The sequence below is a fragment of the Scyliorhinus torazame genome, chromosome 3, assembly GCF_047496885.1.
Source record: "Scyliorhinus torazame isolate Kashiwa2021f chromosome 3, sScyTor2.1, whole genome shotgun sequence".
Lineage (NCBI taxonomy): Eukaryota > Metazoa > Chordata > Chondrichthyes > Carcharhiniformes > Scyliorhinidae > Scyliorhinus > Scyliorhinus torazame.
In genome coordinates this window covers 19,775,298-19,797,030 of record NC_092709.1, presented here as the reverse complement: position 1 = coordinate 19,797,030, position 21,733 = coordinate 19,775,298, and the positions used below count along the sequence as shown (strand labels likewise).

At 46.0% G+C, this 21,733-nt stretch overlaps 1 protein-coding gene across 2 annotated transcripts in view; it reads left to right on the top strand.

Moving 5' to 3' along the window:
• The window catches only part of tbck (TBC1 domain containing kinase), a 277,268-nt gene extending 255,769 nt beyond the window's left edge, over window positions 1-21,499 (top strand). For both annotated transcript variants that reach the window (XM_072495371.1, XM_072495370.1), the window contains one exon: window positions 20,555-21,499. In XM_072495371.1, coding sequence (XP_072351472.1) covers window positions 20,555-20,665 — 111 coding nt within the window. In that variant the 3' untranslated portion in view covers window positions 20,666-21,499. The remainder of the gene's footprint in view (window positions 1-20,554) is intronic.
• The last annotated feature ends 234 nt before the right edge of the window (window positions 21,500-21,733 follow it).

Sequence of the window (21,733 nt, the reverse complement as noted above, 5' to 3'; positions counted from 1 at the left end):
GAAATCAGGTGGGGCCTCTCGTGGGGTTTCTGGTGAGGGGCACTGTTATGGGGGGAGCCTCAGTTATGGGGGGCCTTTGTTATGGGTGGACCTCTCTAATGGGGGACCTCTCTTATGGAGTAAGGCTCTGGTGGGAGGCTCAGTTATGGCAGGGTCTCTAATGAGGGGCACTGTTGTGGGGGGGCCACTGTTGTGGGCCGACTCTTGTGGGGTGACTCTGTTGTGGGGGCCTCACTTATGGGGAGAAATCTGGTGGGGGCCTCTCTTATGGGCGTCTCTGGTAAGGGGGCCTGTGGGGATGGGGGGGGGTCGGGTCACCCTTGTACTGTGGGGGGGGGGAGGGGTGTTGATGACCCAGCAAATCCCGTTGTGACGTAGGGGGAATTGCATAGTGGGGGGGGCGGTTAGCTGCCAGACCTCGCTATCAGTCCGCCTGCTCAAAAGACGGCCCGATGGCAGGATTTGCGACGGAATCATTCACAATCCCCACCGTGCATAGGTTTGAATGACAGGAGATAATGAATCACGTGGGATTCCTGCTCCCAGCGGGAGTGCAAATCAGAGGTGACTCATCTCCGGCGGGAAATCATTGTCTCCCAAACGGAGAATTCAGGTCTGAGGGGGTTTAAACCCGAGCGATGTGGTTTTCACTTTATCGGAATTTACAGGTGTTACTTTCTCTGCCTGAGGCAGAAGGTGTAGGGCACGGGTGAATTTTAACACCGTGATTCTTTTCTCTGTCTGGACTGCAATCTGGCTTCCAGTCGAGGGGGTCTCTGGTGGTGGTGGGGGGGCTCTGTTGGGGGCCTGGTGGCAGTGGAATAGGCAGGATTTGCATTGTGGTGAGGAGGGGGGCCCTCCTTCAAGACTTACCCCATGGCCCAACTTGAGGTCCATCGTGCCAGAGCCACGCTGGGAAATACCTGCCCCAATCCACAGCCACACGAATTCCGGCCGAGTGGGCCAGAGAATCACCGAGGCGTGGAGAATCCGGTGCCCAGCCCGTTAATAGGATGCAAATGAATCAGTGTAGAAAGAGACAAGTTAACGTTGCACGCTGATGATCTATCCTCAACTGAAGGCACGGCCACCAATGGTGGGGCTGCTTAATTGGCCCAAATCAGAGGAGCACAGGAGTGGGGAAGGACGAGACCATGGTGGGATTTGAAAACGAGGATGGCAGTTTTAAAATCATGACGTTGCTTGATCGGGAGCCAGTGTAGGTCAGTGAGCAGAGTGACAAGTGAATGGGACTTGGTGCGAGTTAAGAAACATGAACATGAAACACAGGTGGTTCCCCATTTCTATCGCCAGGGCTGCTTGCACCTGTTCCAAGGTTCCCGTCCAAACTAATGCCAAACAAGTTGACTGGTTCCAAAAGCTAGTTGGTGCTTTAAATGTTGTTGTCAATAGATACCTTTCCATGTGAGGAAATACTGCAGACTTCCTGGCATGCCTTTTGGAATTGCTTTGAGGTGGATTCTGAATGCAGTGTGGGAACTGGGTAGTGGTGCTGACCTGCACCTCCTTGGGTGCAAACAAAGTAGAAAGGGATTACCCCTTATCTTAATGACTGCTAATACCTTTTTTTTAAATGCTCTTAGTCAAAGACATAAACAGTTTTACCATTTGTTTTTAACAAAACATGGCAGATATCAGAGAAAGTCTCAAAGCGATTTTGCTGGAATCTCAAAGCTTCTTGAAGTGAAAGATTAAGACAAAGATCAGTTTGCTTATTACCTGAAGGCAAAAAAAAGTGTATGAGGATGAGCAATAAACAGAGCTCGCTGTAAAATGGTGCTACCAGCCCAAAGCATTACGACAGGAAAGTGAGCAAATGATGCCAAACAGGCTTAGTAAGATGTCAGGTCACAGTAGTTGCGTTTCCTTTCAGAAGAGAGTTGACCTTCGGGTAAGTCAATCTTGAACTCTATTGCAGTAATTTTACACAGCTTACCCAGAGTGTTGTCCGCCATTAAACTTCTCGGCCTGGAGTTTCGTCCTTTGGGCGTAACGCGTTGTCTGGAGCCCAAAACTTGCACCCAACGTTGTCCTCGTTTTGCTGTGGCCAAGGAACCCTTCAGCGTGTTCTCCTCTTCACTATTATAGTTTCTATTAGGATATGCCCAGACTTCAACTTGGCAGAAATCGGCATAAACAATGGGGCCCAGGGAAGCAGAAAACCACACACTGCATTCTTCTTATTGAGGTCTTATATTTAAGTTTCAACTCATTGAACTATCATTCACGTAGATAAACTCAATGTGTTTAGGAACTCTCAATCACGGAAGCTTTTCAGTTTTTAGTGTGGGTTATCCATGTGCCATAAGATTGCATTTAAACAGAACTAAAAGTACACAACAAGCCGCAGGAAGATTTAAAAAAAAAAAAAAAAATTGTGATTATTAAAAGAAAATCTACTGTGCCTGAAAATGTATCCCCCCCCGAGTTGGGGGCATGTCTTCCCCTGGCCCTGACTTGGAGAGTGATGCAGCTGAGAGCATTGAGACATAATGGTGATGGCTAAGTGATTGTAGAAGCCTGACACACTGGACTGTGAGGGGACACGAGAACTAACAGAGTCAATGAGGAGACAAACAACCTTGCATGGTCGAGACCCTGCATTGGGAACCCAGGCTCTCATTGCTATCGTGCCACCGCACTCAAAGCACCTAGGTTGCCTGAACTTGCACTGTGCCTTTAAACCCAGCAGGGGGTCGGTGTTGCAAACCAACACCACCTTTACCATGACTGTCCCACCTTCTGTCCAGAGTGCCATCCAACGAATCGGTTGTGCTGGCAAGCTTCGCTCTGCCCAGATCAGGAGCCCCTCGACCCCAGGAATCTGCCAGCATTGTTAGAGAGGTCTTGTTCATCTATAATCCGCTTATCCAGATAGTTACCCATTTGCCCCGAGAGGGTCCTCAGTGTTGAAACCCTGCTCTTTACTGTTTAATTGTTGGCAGTTGCCTCTGAGGTGCTGACGCACCAAGACTGCAGGCATGCTGTTCAGGCAGCTTGCAGGACATCCAGTCCGCAAATCATCCTCTCAGACAGGCCACCTGATCTTTCAAGGAGGCACTTCAGAGTTCAAAGAGTGTCAAGTGCTCTCACAACTAACAAGGATTATCTCTCCTTTGATATAGCCTTCAGAATTCAAGCTAGACGTTGGTCACAGTCAAAGGGGTGTGAAATGGAACGTGAACAAAGGTAGAAAAGAAGGCGGACTGCAACATTGAAACCCAGATCCTATTGGAACCTCAAGGGGTTTGAAATGGATTTTCAGGAATCAAGCCGCAGTATAGCTCTGTCCTGGGAGAGTTTGGGAGGACAGACAGGCTGCAGCGGTGGTTGGCCCTGTTATGAGTCTCCACAATATTTTATAGATGTCGTGAATCCCTCGTATGCAAACCCCAACCCCTGCCCAAGAGCGACCCCCGACCTTGAAGGGCACCCCCCACCCCCACAGCACTGGGCCGTCCGCACTAGTCTACAGTGTCCTTGAACTGCATGCAGGTGAATAGAGAGCTCTACTCACCTCCTTGCTCCACCTTGGTGTCCATGGCCCCTGGTCCCCACTTTTGTAGAGGAGAACTGTACCACGCCTGTGTGACTTTCCACTGGGGGTATCACCCAGAAGTGCTTAAAAGAGACTGATCATATCCCAGGTTCTGCCTGATGGTATGAACCACACAGTGAGCCCCGGCAATGAGATTGCAGCATTTCACCTTTTCATACGATGTGCCATTGACCTTGGAGCAATATTAGTTGCAGTTTTTGGCCCCTTGTGATTAAGAACCACTCTGGAAAGTCACTGGCTGCCAAAATGCTCCAAGGAGACACTGATGTCCACACCAAAAGAAGAGCGTTCATAATGCAATCAGTGCAAGTTATATAAGACAATTCAACGTTGACCACTCTGAATTAGCCATAGAGCATAGAACATTACAGCGCAGTACAGGCCCTTTGGCCCTCGATGTTGCGCTGACCTGTGAAAACAATCTAAAGCCCATCTACACTATTCCCTTATCATCCATATGTTTATCCATTGACCATTTAAATGCCCTTAGTGTTGGCGAGTCCACTACTGTTGCAGGCAGGGCATTCGACACCCTTACTATTCTCTGAGTAAAGAACTTACCTCTGACGTCTTATATCTATCTCCCCTCAATTTGAAGCTATGTCCCCTCGTGCTAGCCATCACCATCCGAGGAAAAAGGCTCTCGCTGTCCACCCTATCTAATCCTCTGATCATCTTGTATGCCTCAATTAAGTCACCTCTTAACCTTCTTCTCTCTAACGAAAACAGCCTTAAGTCCCTCGGCCTTTTCTCATAAGATCTTCCCTCCATGCCAGGCAACATCCTGGTTAATCTCCTCTGCACCCTTTCCAATGCTTCCACATCCTTCCTATAATGCGGCGACCAGAAGTGCACGCAATACTCCAAATGCGGACGCACCAGAGTTTTGTACAGCTGCAACATGACCTCATGGCTCCGAAACTCAATCCCTCTACCAATAAAAGCTAACACACCGTACGCCTTCTTAACAACCCTATCAACCTGGGTGGCAATTTTCAGGGATCTATGTACATGGACACTGAGATCTCTCTGCTCATCCACACTACCAAGAATCTTACCATTAGCCCAGTACTCTGTATTCCTGTTACTCCTTCCAAAATGAATCACCTCACACTTTTCTGCATTAAACTCCATTTGCCACCTCTCAGCCCAGCTATGCAGCTTATCTATGTCCCTCTGAAACCTGCAACATCCTTCCGCACTGTCCACAATCTGCAAATTTACTCACCCATCCTTCTACGCCCTCCTCCAGGTCATTTATAAAAATGACAAACAGCAGTGGCCCCAAAACAGATCCTTGTGGTACACCACTAGTAACTGAACTCCAGCTGAACATTTCCCATCAACCACCACCCTCTGTCTTCTTACAGCTAGCCAATTTCTGACTGCTAAAATCACCCTGAATCCCATGCCTCCGTATTTTCTGCAATAGCCTACCGTGGGGAACCTTATCAAATGCTTTACTGAAATCCATATACACCACATCAACTGCTTTACTCTCGTCCACCTGTTTGGTCACCTTCTCAAAGAACTCAATAAGATTTGCGAGGCCTACCCTTCACAAAACCGTGTTGACTGTCCCTAATCAAATTATTCCTTTCTAGATGATTATAAATCCTATCTCTTATAAACCTTTCCAAGACTGCCCACAACAGAGGTAAGGCTCACTGGTCTATAGTTATCGGGGTTGTCTCTACTCCCCTTCTTGAACAAGGGGACAACATTTGCTATCCTCCAGTCTTCTGGCACTATTCCTGTAGACAATGACGACATAAAGATCAAAGCCAAATGCTCAGCAATCTCCTCCCTACCTTCCCAGAGAATCCGAGGATAAATCCCATTCGGCCCAGGGGACTTGTCTATTTTCACACTTTCCAGAATTGCTAACACCTCCTTATGAACCTCAAGCCCGTCTAGTCTAGGAGCCTGTATCTCAGTGTTCTCCTCGGCAACATTGTCTTTTTCCTGTGTGAATACTGATGAAAAATATTCATTTAGCACCTCTCCTATCTCCTCGGACCCCACGCACAACTTACCACTACTGTCCTTGACTGGTCCTACTCTTACCTTGGTCATTCTTTTATTCCTGCCATACCTATAGAAAGCTTTAGGGTTACCCTTGATCCTACCTGCCTAAGACTTCTCATGTCCCCTCCTGGCTCTTCTTAGCTCTCTCTTTAGGTCCTTCCTAGCTAACTTGTAACTCTCGAGTGCCCTAACTGAACATTCACGTCTCATCTTTACATAAGCCTCCTTCTTCCTCTTGACAAGTGATTCAACTACTTCAGTAAACCACGGTTCCCTCGCTCGACCACTTCCTCCCTGCCTGACAGGCACATACTTATCAAGGACACGCAGTAGCTGTTCCTTGAAAAAGCTCCACATTTCAATTGTGCCCATCCCCTGCAGTTTCCTTCCCCATCCTATGCATCCTAAGTCTTGCCTCATCGCATCATAATTGTCTTTCCCCCAGATATAACTTGCCCTGCGGTATATACCTATCCCTTTCCATCACTAAAGTAAACATAATCGAATTGTGGTCACTATCACCAAAGTGCTCACCTACCTCCAAATCCTCCATGTTGCTATATATTATAATATATTCCTACCTTTCAACCATGGGCAATCTCAGTGATTCATAGAATTGGGAAATTCAAACCAGTTCTATTGACAGAGATACAATATCCTGTGTGAAACCATACTCGGGTGCGAATACAGAGATGTGCCCATTGGACCATCCGCCACTGATCCTGACAAAGTTTATGGGCCGGGCGAAAATCGTCTGTTCAACGTGAAGATAGCGGGTGTCTGTCTCACTCGGCGACTTGTGAAGTACACCATCATAGACAGATGTTAGGCAAAGTTTTTCCAGGTCAAGGGCAGAGCAGGAGCCAGGCTTCCTGAGGAAACTGTCAGTGCAGTAGCTCCCTTTATAAAAGCACTACATTTAACAAGTTCACAGTTTTTGCTCTTCAGGACTCTAGTCATGACACCATGCCATGCCCCCCACCCCATCCCCCAGCCTGCACCCCAAAGTGGGCCTCTCTTTCGTCTGTGGTCAGTATTCCTGATCCTTCTATCCATATCTATGTTGGATTGGATTTATTTATTGTCACATGTACCGAGGTACTGTGAAAAGTATCGTTCTGCGTACAGTTTAGACAGATCATTCCGTACATGAAAAGAAAGTGCGTAGGCCAAACATAAAATACACAATGTAAATACATAGACTCAGACATCAGGTGAAGCATACAGGGGTGCAGTACCACTCAGTAGAGAAGATGTGTGAAATGATAGATCAGCCCATGAGAGGGTCATTTAGGAATCTAGTAACAGCGGGGAAGAAGCTGTTTTTGAACCTGTTAGTGCGTGCCCTCAGACTTTTGTATCTCGTTCCCGATGGAAGAAGTTGGAAGAGTGAATAAGCCGGGTGGGAGGGGTCTTTGATTATGCTGCCCGCTTGCCCAAGGCAGCAGGTGGCGTAGTTAGAGTCAATGGATGGGAAGCGGGTTTGAGGTGTGAAGGACTGGGCTGTGTTCACGACTCTCTGTAGTTTCTTCCGGTCTTGGGCCAAGCAGTTGCCATGCCAGGCTGTGATGCAGCCAGATATGATGCTGCCACCTTCACGCTGAGGGCACTGAAGTCCCCAACACATGGAATCCACACTGCCTATTATATCATTGGCTTTATTTGGGGTGGATTCTGGATTCTGAAACGAAATGCAGTGTTTCGGCCACATGGCACTATATCCTGCCCCTCTGATTCCCTCTCTTCACAGTTACTGTGGGAGAGGGCCAGAGGGCTGCATAGCTTCAGTCCAATATTTTCAATGAAAATGAAATGAAAATCGCTTATTGTCACAAGTAGGCTTCAAATGAAGTTACTGTGAAAAGCCCTTTGTCGCCACATTCCGGCGCTTGTCCGAGGCGGCTGGTACGGGAATTGAACCGTGCTGCTGGCCTGCCTTGGTCTGCTTTCAAAGCCTGCGATTTAGCCCTGTGCTAAACCAGCCTTTCTAACCTCCATCTCTACTCAAATCCTCAGTGCCAAATGGAGAGATGTAACATCTTTGTCCATATTCAATCACTGGCTGTATTATTACAGTTCCTATTAAAACTAATCTTTCAGAACGTGTGTTATTGAGATCAAATTAACCTTTAAGCATCAAGAACAATAATTAACTTATAGGTCCTTCAGAGCTCACTTGTGACCTTGGACACTGTGTAAATGCCTCAGTTAGAAATCTAGCTACTGGAGTCGTATAAATGTTTACAGTATGAAATCCCTCTCCACACCATTTTAATTTAATTTCAGGTCCGCAAAAAATGTCAGTCAGCAGCAAATCCTTGCTGTTACATTTCCAAAGTAAGCATCATGCTGACGGTATTCCTTTACTGGAAGTTAAGTTTTGCAAATTGAATCATTTGTCTCCATGAGTCTCCTCTGGCTAAACCATTTGCAATGCGGTAGAATGCTAAATGTAGGAATCCAACATACTGCTGTAATTATTTCAACGCACGTGCTGTGTTCAAACAGAATGTGGCTCTGGGCTGGTTCCTTCTTGTGGACAATCTGTGGACAATTTTACATTTGTGCAATCCTAACAAAAGTCTGTCACTTTAAATCCGACTAGCCAGTGTAACGGAATGAAGTGGAGTTTCCACATAGAGGCTGTTTTGAGAACTCGTGTTTTGCTGATCTCTGGGCCGAGCCCCTCACTGGTAGAAACGGGCACCCCGTTCCGTATTGCAGACTTCATTCCTCTCTTCAGTGCTTTGTGCAGTAAACCCCCTTTCACATCTGCAGCACATTTGGAGATTTTGTCTTTGATGTTGAGCAGATGCCGTTTGTTAACCATTGGAGTGAGACGTTTTATGGCGTCGGAAGCCAGATATTGAAAGCTTATTTTCGAACACAATCTGAAATATGTCCTGCATTAAGGGCTTTTTCTGAGTGTGGCGGATGGGTTATGAGTTTGCACTCTGTTCACTTTTGGGACAGTAGTAAGCAGATGAAAATGTTGTTGCAAAATCTTTGACCTGCGGTGCAGGATTATAGCAGGACCCTAAAGTTACCAGAGTGACCCAATATGTTTTACCCAGGCTTTGAGACAATTATTGCACACTTGAGGGCCAGTAACATTATGGTTTAGCCCAAGGATCAATGTCACTATGTATTGTATTACAACTTGGGACTGTCATTTCGAAACTGGATCATTTTTGACCAACTTATGCTCATGTCTCTTGTGTCACTGTATACCATGAGTAAAGTATGGTGTTGGCTGCTGATGGTACATTCTCAACATTGCTGAACAATAATCATTATTTTTCTACATGGTGGCTGGTAGAGGGCAGCATGGTGGCGCAGAGGTTAGCACTGCTGTCTCATGGCGCTGAGATCCCAGGTTCGATCCCGGCCCCGGGTCACTGTCCGTGTGGAGTCTGCACATTCTCCCTGTGTAACCCAAAGATGTGCAAGGTAGGTGGATTGGCCATGCTAAACTGCCCCTTAATTGGAAAAACAAATGATGGCTGGTAGGCTGGTTACAGTTTAGTGGTGGGCTCTGATTATGTTTGTGCAGGTTTTATTAGCAAGCTCTCACCACAGCATCAGTTAGTTACTTTTGATGTAGGCGGCAGTTAGAGATCTAGGGTCTGATTCTTAACCCCCCCCCCCCCCCCATTGGGATTGAGAACAGAGACCAGTGGGCATGGAATTTCATGCCACCAGGCTTTGTGCCAGTTCCCCAACTCCATCCCGCCCCATGGGCCATATTCCCGAATATCTCATTCTCTGACTTGCCGTAAAATGTTGTTTGATAACACTCCTATGCAGCACATTACAAAGTTTCACAATGTTAAAGGCACTATATAAGTGTAACTTGTCGATTTGGGACAATGGTTAGAACTGCGGCCTCACACGCCAGGGACCCAGATTCAATTCCGTCCTTGGGTGACTGTCCGTGTGGAGTTTGCACTTACTCCCCGTGTCTGTGTGGGTTTCTTCCGGTTTCATCCCACAGTCCAAAGATGTGCAGGTTAGGTGGATTGACCATGATAAATTGCTCCTTAGTGTCCAAAGATGTGCAGGTTAGGTGGGGTTAATAGGGTTATGTGGATAGGGGTGAAGTGGGCCTAGGTAGGGTGGTCTTTCAGAGGGTTGGTGCAGACTCAATGGGTTAAATGGCCTCCTTCTGCACTGTAGGAATTTTATGGTTCTATGATTTGTTGCTTTCCATCAAATGTTCAGGGAATGTCAGAGACATACACCTCACTGCAAAAAACAGTATCCTTACTATAGGATATAGTAAATATGTTGAATATTAAATTAGTATTGATTGAACTTGAGAAAGATTTTAGAAGGGTGGCACGGTGGTGCAGTGGTTAGCACTGCAGCCTCACGGCACCCGAGGACCCGGGTTCGATCCCAGCCCCGGGTCACTGTCCATGTGGAGTTTGCGCATTCTCCCCGTGTCTGCGTGGGCCTCAGCCCCACACCCCAAAGATGTGCAGGGCAGGTGGATTGGCCACGCTAAATTAAATATAAGAAAGATTTCAACGGTTTAAGGCAGTGCATGTGATTGGGCAAATATGCTGGTCACTTGCAGAGCAATTTCCCAAGTAAGTGCTTTTTATATTTTTACATATTGTTTCGTATTGGTGTGAAACCTCATAGTTTTTGAGGCCAGAGCCTTTCCATTGCCCTTGAAATGCAACAGTCTCCTGGAAAATCTCTGGAGATGCAAGAGGAAACTGAATGTACCCTCATACCAATGGTGGAGAAGTTCGGTTTCATTAAGTCTATGAGCTGTGTCGCAATGCAAGTATCAACAATAACGTTCAATGGAAATTGAGTTTCCCCCTTGCGTGGCTCCATGAAGGAGGGGAAAGGACTAGATATTTTTTCAATTGCCCTTGACTTATACGATTCTATAAAAGGTGTAGGTGAGACCAGCTTGGGAGTGATATGGGTCCTATCGCCCCTGAAGAGTAAGGCACGGAGGCACAGTGGTTAGCACTGCTGTCTTACAGCACCAGGGACCCTGGTTCGATTGAAGCTTTGGGTCTGTTTGTGTGGAGTTTGTACGTTCTCTCCATGTCTGCGTGGGTTTCCTCTGGGTGCTCAGGTTTCCTCCCGCAGTCCAAAGATGTGCAGGCTAGGTGGATTGGCTGTGCTGAATTACCCCTTAGTATTCAAAAGGTTGGGTGGGGTTATTGGGCTGCAGGGATGGGGTAGGTTGTGGGCCTGGTGAGTGCTCCATGAGAGTGTCCGTGCAGACTCGATGGGCCGAATGGCCTCCTTCTGTAGTGATTCTATGGGGGGAAAAAACCATGAGGAGTCAGAGGGTAGGATGGCAGCTTGCTAACTTGCTGCATAAGCACGTTTAGAACTAATGATCTTCAAATGTATAGTGATGTGCAGTCAGGTGATTCTGATTCACGGTTGAGATTCAATTGTGAGGAATCGCTATTTGCTGAATATTAACTATTGACGAGCACCAGTCTGTGTTTGCAAGACCCCCCAAAAAATGTAAATCAACCCCTTCATTTTATTCGAAGAACTGCCTACATTTAGAATTTTTTTTTTAGGAAATATTTTATTGAGGCATTTAGAATTTTAACCATTTTACACATCAAATGTCAACACAAACACAACGATAATACATTTAGAATTTTAAACAAATATAATTAATCAGCAAACGCTCCATTTGGAGCTCTCACGGTGACATCCTCTGCTAAAGTTCACATCACTGCATTCCTCCATTGAAGGATTAGCAAACAGACCCACAGGCTTGGTTTGCCAGTTTGTCGAACAGAATGCTTTTAAGTGGTGCTGAGTGGTCCCGTGACACTGTCATTGGACCGTGGGGAGAGATTGTGCGTTCCATCACCATCTGACCTGATATATGGTGGGGAGAATAAAATCCGCAGTCGCCTGTTTAATAGGGACTGGTGGAGTCATCAGCCAACCCATGGGTGATCAGCCTTGCGGTGAAATCTGCAGTAGGGCTGATAGTCATCAGAAGGGCTGAAGGTCATCAACAACCTGCGTTGCATCCATTTCCTCTTTCTGTCAGCTTTTATTTCCGAAGAAATGGTCTCAGCTTTAATTGTAATTATTTTCTTATCGTTCACCCTGTACAATGAAGTTCTCAACTATTTGCTTCTCACTGCTCAGCCCTGGCTCACGTTGGTATCGCTTTCGCTTCTGGTGCAGAGGTCTGTGGACTCGAGCCCCGCGCCAGAGACTCACCGCATTATCTAAGCTACCTCTCCTGTGCAGAACCGAGGGAGTGCTGCACTGTTGCAGGCACTGCCCTTTGTGCAAGATGGTAAACGGAGGCCCCTGCTGCCTGCTCTGGTAAATGGAAAGATCCTGTGAAAAGCAAAGGGATTTGTACTGATGTCTGAATAATCCTTATTCCTGAATTGACATCTCCAAAAAAACAAATTATATGGTCATTTACCTAACTGCTGTTTGTGGGAGTTTGCTGTGCACAATTAGTCTATTTGCCTGCATGTGAGCCTGGCTGCACTTCATTGCCTGTGAAGCATGTTGGAACATCCAAAGGACATGAAAGGTGCTATATGAATGCAAGTTTTTTTTAAATTTTAGTGTCTGTTAGAAGCGCTAACACTAAGGTAAACTGGTGGTAATAGCTTGCTGTGGGTAGGATATCAAAGTCACAATATAAATGCAAGTTCCCTTGTCCCCTCCTGTGCCTCACTGAACTGGCATCGGGCACTGTTCGAATTCCAGTTGCTCTGTCTTCAGTGGTTAGCACAAAAATAGCCTGTGACAAAAATGAGAGGGGAAGAACTGCAGTTAAATATGATGGCTGTGATTCTAAAGTGACATTCGGTGGAAGCATTAACCAGCATCAGGTGACGAGGCTGCTTAGGAACATTCACCCCCTAAAGCAGAGGGAGGTACGAGACGAGAGAGAGCGGGATGGGCAGTGGAGTTGGATTTGGATTGCTCTCGCAAAGAGCTGGTTCACTCATGACATATAGACTGACTGGCTGTGCCATAAACTTCCATTGGTCTGTGGTGGCGACACTGTACATGTCCAAGAACCTTCCATGGCTAATGTTTAGTCTATTTTCAACAAAGGCATCTGTCAGCGTAAGCAGTTAGGGGAAGCCTGACAATGCGGTATTGTAATTTAAGAAAAACTCATATGCACTGTGCTAGCAACTCGCTCTAATGTTTTATAGTCTGCACCCATTGTATGCTGGCAAGTTAGTGGCATTGTGAAGTATGAAAGCTTGGTTTTACTACCGTGTCCTGCTTAACGGAGAACAATTTGAGATTGTTTTTTGTTCATTTCCCCCCCCCCCCTCATTGAACAACATCATTACACTCATTGCAACCACCCACAGTCCCGAAAGACGTCTTAATAACCTTTTACTGTCACAAGTATGAAGTTACTGTCAAAAGTCCCTAGTCGCCACATTCCGGCACCTGTTCGGGTAAGCTGGTACAGGAATTGAACCCGCGCTGCTGGCCTTGTTCTTCATCACAAACCAGCTGTTTAGCCCACTAAGCTAAACCAGCCGGTGAATTGGACATTCTGAATTCTCCCTCTGTGTACCCGATCGGGCACCGGAGTGCGGCGACTAGGGGATTTTCACAGTAGCTTCATTGCAGTGTTAATGTAAGCCTACTTGTGACAATAAAGATTATTATTATTATTTTGACTTGTTGCTTTAGTGACTCAGCAGCTCGTTTTGTGTCTCTTTGTTGCATTTATCTTAAATCCATGTTACTGCATTGTTCGGCTTCTCTCAACTGCTTATGCTTAAGTATTTCTCATTGATCAAACGTTAGCCATTGCAGTTTCTTGGATTCATGCACTGCAGTAATCACCAGAGGCTTACAGCCCAGAAGGATCCCTCTCAGTCCATCATCTTTCCATTGACTTCAAAGTTCCTTTCCACAATGCAAAGGGTGCCTTGAGCTGAAGTGGGCAAGGAAGCTGAGAGAAACAGTCTGCTACGCAGGCCATGGAGTTTGCCTGCTCCAAATGCACGCTTGATTCTGGCTTCTGTCAAAGGAGCTCGGTTAACGTGCATTCCATTCACTTTGTGTATTTAACATAATGTGACCCTGAATTAAAGAACATTGATAACAGAATTGTTAAGATAGTTCAAGTGCTTCATTATAAACAAGTGACCCTGGAGAACTCCAGGCCTTATTGGGTCGAAGGGCGGACATTTCAGTCAACAAATTTCATAGCTCCAGTCACACGCTACAAAAACTTTAACCTTTTTATTTGCTGCTGTATTGTTTGAGGATCAAGGAAGATGAAGGATATAAGAAATTGGAGCAGGCGTAGGTCATGACAACCCCTTGAAACTGCTTCAACATTCAGTAAGATTTCCCGTCTGATCCCGGTACCCCTTGATTCATTTAGAGTCTAAAAACTATTGATCTCAGCCTCGAATGTACTCAACGACTGAGCGTTTACAGCTCTTTGTGGTAGAGAATTCCAAAGATTCACAACACCTTGAGTGAAGTAATTTCTCCTGACCTCAGTCCTAAATGGTAGGCCCCTTATCCTGAGATTGTGGCCCCTGGTTCTAGTCTCTCCAGCCAAATGGGAAATAGCACCTCAGAGTCTATCCTGGCAATGCCTCTTAGAATCAGTGGGCAGCACGGTAGCATTGTGGATAGCACAATTGCTTCACAGCTCCAGGGTCCCAGATTCGATTCCGGCTTGGGTCACTGCCTGTGCGGAGTCTGCACATCCTCCCCGTGTGTGCTTGGGTTTCCTCCGGGTGCTCCGGTTTCCTCCCACAGTCCAAAGATGTGCAGGTTAGGTGGATTGGCCATGATAAATTGCCCTTAGTGTTCAAAATTGCCCTTAGTGTTGGGTGGGGTTACTGGGTTGTGAGGATAGGGTGGAGGTGTTGACCTTGGTAGGGTGCTCTTTCCAAGAGCCGGTGCAGACTCGATGGGCCGAATGGCCTCCTTCTGCACTGTAAATTCTATGATAATCTGCTAGGATTCAAGAAGATCACCATTCATTTTTCTAAACTCCCCTCCATATGTCAGGTCAGATGGTGACTGAACCCATAATCTCTCCCCCGGGTCCTTATCAGAGAGCCCTCTCACCCAGGAATCAATCTAGTGAACCTTTGTTGCATCCTACCTGACAAGCATAAACTCCCTTGGGTACAGAGACCAAATCTGTAGATCGTACTGCAGATGTGATCTCCCAAAGCTCCTTTGCAATACTTCCTTACAATTGTACTCCAAATCCCTTGCAATAAAGACCAACATCCTGGTTGCTTTCCTAATTCCTCACTGAGCCTGTGCGTTAACTTTCCGTGTTTGAAGAAGATCTGTTTAGACCAACCTCTTCATTGTTGTACGTGTGTGTAATGGTTTTTTTAAGTTTCAGGAAAGATATTAGTGCAATATCAATCTGTGATATTACTACATAAGAAATAAGTTCAGCACAAAATTGTTTGGATGGAACCCTATCTGTTTGACCTATTGTTGAACTTTCTCCAGATTTGGGAAGTGAGCAGTAATTTTGTTCTTTAACTGAGAGGACCACAAGTCCAGGTTCAACTTGAACGCATTCTCTGCATTAATCATGTGTGGCGAGTCTCTGGTCGTCGTCCCCCTGCAGTTCGTGATTCAGCTCATTCAATTTTGCACTTACGTCCGTAAGAAACGCCAATCCTAGCAACCACGCATTATCTGGCAGCTCGCTGTCTACCTCATTTCTAGATTTAAGGAAGGTGACAATTTCAGGGAGCAGGTCTAAAAATCTCTAGAGGACTTTTCCTCGACTTAACGCCACCTCACATCTGCATAAAGGATTAGTTCACCATAGGTGGCATCAAGCTCCTCGAGTAACCAATTTGAGCAAGCGATGTTGCAGAGCCCTGGCATGAATTGAGTTGACAATCTTGACAATAACTTTCATTTCGTGAGAAAAGCCAATAACCTTGCACTTATTGGTGGATAGCACAGTGCCAGTGGACAAAGGAGATTTCAGGATAATTTCTGCAAAGTGCAGCAAAACCTACATTGACACCCAGCATTGATGGTGAACCATCGACTGATGAAGCTAGTTCTTGATCAGGATGTTTTCTCAGTCACGTACCTTTTGAATTTGTTGCAGACATCCTCACCTCTTTGAGAGGCAAAAGAGTGAGAAAGTCTGCCTTTGTTGTTGAGTCTTTGAATGCCATGCGAACGAACACAATCAGCTGGGCTGTAACCGTAATGTCTACAGATTCATCAAACTGCAGTGACGAACATTCACAGTCTGATAAGTCTTGACGTATTTGCTGAGACATGTCTTCAGACAACAATTCCACCCTTCTGACTACTGTTAAGGCGCCAAGTGGCAAGCTCTTGATAGCTGTCAATAATTTCAGCTTTGTTTTTCAAGTCTTTGAACAAAGTTTCGGCAGCAGCCGTCATACCCTCCTTGACAACTTTGCCATCGGTGAACGGTTTCTTACGTTTCGCCAGCAGATATCTAATGCAAAAAGATGCCTCTTTGCTCACTTTGCCTTCAGACAAAGATTTTGGGAAGAATGACTTTGAGCCTTGAAAATTCCATTGAACTCCCCAACTTTCTTGGTCTGAATCGTGCTGTTTAAAGGGAATTTGTCTTTAAATTTTGCATGCATTGTCCAACGATGCTGTTCCAAATTACCTTGTACTCACGGCTACACTCTGTTGACAAATGAGATAAATGGTCTTGCCTTTGACATTCGTTGAAATAAATTGTTTTTCCCATTCCTGGTGGAAATGGTGTTTTTTTGCCCTCTTGGAAGTCCCTCCTCGCTCATCGTTGTGTCTACCAACAGCTTGTTCCAAATTTTGGCGCCTGCGAGTATCTCGTTGCCCGAGTCCCACAGAATTCTGGTGCAGTTCAGCATGCAATGAGCTGATTCGCTCGCCATTCCGAGAATCCGGAGTCTCGAGTAATTTGCTGCGGTTCGGCAGGCAAGAACAATCGATTATTCGAGACTGATAACTATTTGTGACCACTGCTCTACAGCTCACCACGGTAAAGAATTCCTCAGATTCACCCTCTGAGGGAAGAAATTCCTCCTCATCACTGTCTCTCATGGGTGACCCATTTACTCTGTCCTAGACTCTCCCACCAGGGGAAACTACCCCTCAGCATCTATCCTGTCAAACCCCTTGAAAATCTTATAGGCGGGATTCTCCGACCTTGTCTGTGGCGGGACCCGTTATGATTGAGAAGGAAGAATTTGGCATTACAGCCAAAACTCCATTCTCTTTCATGGGCAGCAGAAAATCCCAGCCTCGAACAAGGACGGAATATTTCAGCCTATATGTCTCAATAAGGTCACCTCCCAACCTAATCAACCTCTCCTCTTAAAATCCCTTCATACTTGAGATCAACCTAGTGAACCTTCTCTGGACTGCCTATAATGCCAGTATATCCTTCCTTAGATCAGGGGACCACAATTGTTCACCGTATTCTACTATTTTAACCCTTTATTTCCTGTTTGTATAACCACCCGTCTGACCTATTTTTAACTGTTAACCTCAAATCAGGAGCAGCTCCCAGGAAATTCATCCATGGTCCCTGCTTGAATCACTGTCCACACATATCTATTTAATACCATGAAACGGCGGGCAAAACCAATGCTTTGATTTTGTTAATGCCAGTAATGTTCACAAATAGAATTGAGAAATCTTAATCGTTTGGGAAATAACGCTGTACGGTGCTGCCAATGCGGGTTTAAGTTGTCACTGAGAGGGGAGGAGAATGGATGATGCATACTCATTTAATGTTGCAGATTCACAGTTTTCGTTGCCTGTAATGGTTATTTGCAGCTCAGCCGAGTGCCAGTTTATAGAACCTGTCAACCTGTTTAATGTCAGCGTGTTTTTAAAAAAATGTTATAAACTCCTGCACTGCGTTAATCTTGTACTCGGGTCCCCAATCGTTCCAGACCCATCGATGTTTGGAAAGGGTCTGTTTCTACCCTCTTTCTCGTATATGTTCATCATTTTAAACAGATCATCGCTTAAATCTCTCAATTAAAACTGCTCCAGTTATTGCCTAGCGAGGTGGAGGATTTGGCAGCTAAGCATTACCTTGTATCTGGCGGCTACCGTCTTGAGCGGGCGGTGAGCTGGAGATATTTCCGGCCTCCGTCTTAGTTTGATTCTTTTGTAGACATAGAATTTACAGTGCAGAAGGAGGCGATTCGGCCCATCGAGTCCGCACCAGAGCCCACACTGCCACCCTATCCCCACAACCCAGTAACCTCGCCGAACTATTTTGAACACTATGGGTAATTTATCATGGCCAATCCACCTAACCTGCACATCTTTGGACTGAGAGAGGAAACCGGAGCACCCGGAGGAAACCCACGCACACACGGGGAGGATGTGCAGACTCCGCACAGACAGTGACCCAAGCCGGGAATTGAACCTGGGGCACTGGAGCTGTGAAGCAACTGTGCTAACCACTGTGCTGCCGTGCTAACTCGGTGCCAAATTGAGTGCTAATAAAGCGGTGTGGTGATAGTGATTTGTGGCCCGGAAGGGGATCATTCAGCCCATCGACTCTGTACCAGCTCCTCGCAAAGCGGCCCTGTCAGTTCCATGTCCCTGCTTGTTCCTAGTAGTCTTGCAAGTTCATGTCTATCAAGTGCCCGTCACGATTTCCTTTTGAAATAATGGATCATTTTCTTTTCCGATACCCTCGATGGGCACGAGAGCTATAATGAAAATAGATCATTGGAGAGATGTAGAGTCAAGCTCCGAGCTGGTAACTGGTTCAGTCACGCGGAGAGCTCGAGGAAGACCTTCCTCTTAAAGAGATCTGTGACATACTCCAGCATGAGGTGTCGCATAAACCTGTGCCAAGGGAGGCATTAGAAACTGGGACACTCGCAACAAAGTGAGGCAGAATTTTATGCACCATAGGTCCTCAGCTGGGCAATACTTCTCTCAGGGCAAGGAGGGGGGTGGGGGTGGTGTTGGTGGTGGATGGGTGGGGGGGATTGGGGGGGTGGGGTGGGGGGGGGCCTCAGCATGGTACTCTTCCAGGTGTGCACTGATAATGACTTCAGAACACTTATGCAGAATGGCGCAGAATTTGACATGGTGTCTCCTATTATCCCATTGAAAGGACAGAATTCTGAAGGGGTTTGAGAGGCTGGACACGGCGACTGTTTCCGCCTGTCGGGGAATCTCCGGCTGAGGGGGCTGATCATTCAGAACTGAGATGAAGAGAAATTACTTTGCACAAAGGGTCGTGAATCTTTGGATTTCTCTGCCCTGTGCATTGTGGGTGCTCCATCGTCGAGTATATTTAAGGCTGGTGTATTGCGAGGCAATCGATGAGGCAGTGTTTAATCGTAACAGTGATTTATTTAACTATATACAAACAACCCCAGTACCGCTACTGCACAGGTCTTGTTCCCACGACTCCCAGGATAACTCTGACCAAACCCCAACAGCCAGGTCCAAACCTACACACCTGATAGGCTAACGTTTGTGCGCTCTGTCCCCATGGACTCGGCTAACGTTCGTGCGCTCTGTCCCCATGGACTCGGCTAACGTTCGTGCGCTCTGTCCCCATGGACTCGGCCTGCCATGTGGCCTGTGAAGTATCGCCCCTTAAAGGGGCCATGCTATCACATTCCTCTCCCCCCCCCCCCTTAAGTTCCCTTACAGATCCCTGAAATACAAAAACAAAAAAGCTCTTATTTACAGTTATATACAGCCAAAGAGAGTTAACAGAAAAGCTCTTATTTACAGTTAGAAACAGCCAAAGAGAGTTACAGTGAGGGAACTCAAAACAAAGTTCATAAGATGAGGCTCTCGGGTGACTTCCTAACTCTTGCTGAACTGGCTTTTCCAGATTGGAGGCATCTGAGTCTACAGCAAGGGCAGGCAAATTGATAAGAGTCCAGAAAAGGGGCAGTACTGACTAGCTCTTCAACTCCTTCTGTGGCACCTGATGATTTCTCTTGACAAGATGTCGGGTCTAACATCAGTGTCTCGGCAAGTGAAATTCTGGTAGCTGGGTTTGGGTATACCTGCCCCTTTGAGGGGCAACAGTTTCTCTCCTTCTCAAATGGTCAGTGTGTTCTCGCTTCACGTCCCTGTAGGTCTATGACTAGGATACTGGTCCAGTCTGGCAACAACTCTACTGGGTAACCATTCTGGACCTCCACCAAAGTTCCCCACATACACTAAATCGTCAGTATAAAACGGCCTGTCCTCTTTGGCTGTATCGGGGTGGCCTTTCTGTGAGGCTTGCTTAGTCTCCACCCTCCCCGACAAATTTGGTTGTGATCAATTCATAGGTTTGAAGAGGTTGCAAGATGAGCAGATTTTTACAGAGGAGATTTTCATTACTTCTTTGCCTATTGTGTCAGCTTCAGGTGCATTTCAAAGACTTGCCAATGGCTCATCGGTTTTGTGCGCAGTCGATACTGGAAGAGTGGCTATGGAGGGGGCATGGGAGTTCTGGGGGCCTGACAATTCACAGTAAAAGGAGGGGCCCATTTCCCAAATTGAAAATATGGCAGGCAAGAGCCTCCTTAACGGAGACACGTTTGTGGAGTCAGGAACATTCCCATGTCCCGACTCTTTCACGAAAATCCAGACTTTTGCTCTTTTTCCCAGCAATTTTTATATTACAAGATTAATGATGCACTTTTCTTTGGGTTTAAATACCTTGTGTTAAGAGCATTTGAAGGAGAAGTCTCATTAACAAAGAAAAAGGTAAGTTTTTTTTCTTTATCCATGCCCAGGATATGGGCATCGCTGACCCAGGCTGGAATTTGGTCCCTGAATCAAGAAGTTTGATCGGCTATTGAAGTAAGGAAGTTAAGAGTCAACCCTTTTGGATTAGGACTGGAGGGACATAGAGGAGTAACATACCTCGGCCCTGAGCTGCGAGGTTCTTGTGACATCTATGTAGCTAATGGCTCTGTCTTTCTCCTTCAGTTCACCGCTCACTTAGTGAAGCTGGGTTACCCACGCATCTGCATCTTGGATGGAGGCATCAACAAGATGAAACCAACAGGGCTGCTAATGGTCCCCTCACCTCAGATCTGAATCTTCCTACCGAGGGGCAGACAGAGACGTTTGGACCTGATTGAGACAACGTCAGCAGCAACAACAAAGGGCAGCACCGGCACTCGAGACTAAAATCGCTCTTTCTGAATCCCTAGCTGTTCGTAATCCCTAACCTGTATAATGTGGTGACTCAGTCATACGCAAACCCATTGTGACGCAGATGATCAGCTTCAGAACGCTGTTTTCTGGTGTTCAACACTGTTACATTGACATTTACATCTGAGTGTCATTCAGCCATCAGACCTATTGGCAATCAAACCTTTGAGCGTTTCCACAAAAGTGAATACTGCGTCATTGATTGTGAACTGTGATTTTAACGGGATATTCTAACACAATCTTTATTTAAATAGTATACGCCAACAAATACTTTATTGCCTTTTTAAAAATAATTTTTAATGGGGTCGGAAAGAGTATAAAATGTACTGGGGTGAAAATCTATAGTGACCTGTTTACTAACTTAAGTAGGCCCAAAGAACCTTGATAGATCAGTGTCTATAGAAGGAACTAGCAAAGCATTAGAATTGCCACTATTAATTTAGCGTTTAATAATGGGCCCACCCATACTTCTTAGTGACCAGCTCAGCCCTGAAGGACTCCACCCTAACTGTGTCTGGAAGATTTTCATTTCGGAGAATGCTGCTCCCTCTGATGTTTGCACTTCAGCTTTTCGTGACGTTTTTACCTCCCAGGACTGAAGGTCACTGTTTGTTATGCCTGTTTGTGCTATCTGCTTTAAATGGCCTAATAATGTAATGCTTGCGACTGTTCGATTTCACCTCTTTAAATACAGTTCCCAAAAATGTCTAATGCCAACTGATGTCGTGTGATGTCTTTATTACTAATGCACTTCTAAAATATGGCAACTGAGATGCCCAAATATTTGCCTCTAGACCACTGATTTTGTTTGAGAAATCCTTTACATGAGGAAATATGATAGCAAGGAGCTGTGTTTTTCCATCCCAAAGGGAAATGCAGAAACTGGAGTGGATCGTTCAGCCCTCAAGCCAATTTTGACATTCTGTTAGATCACAGCTACTCCACAGCTTA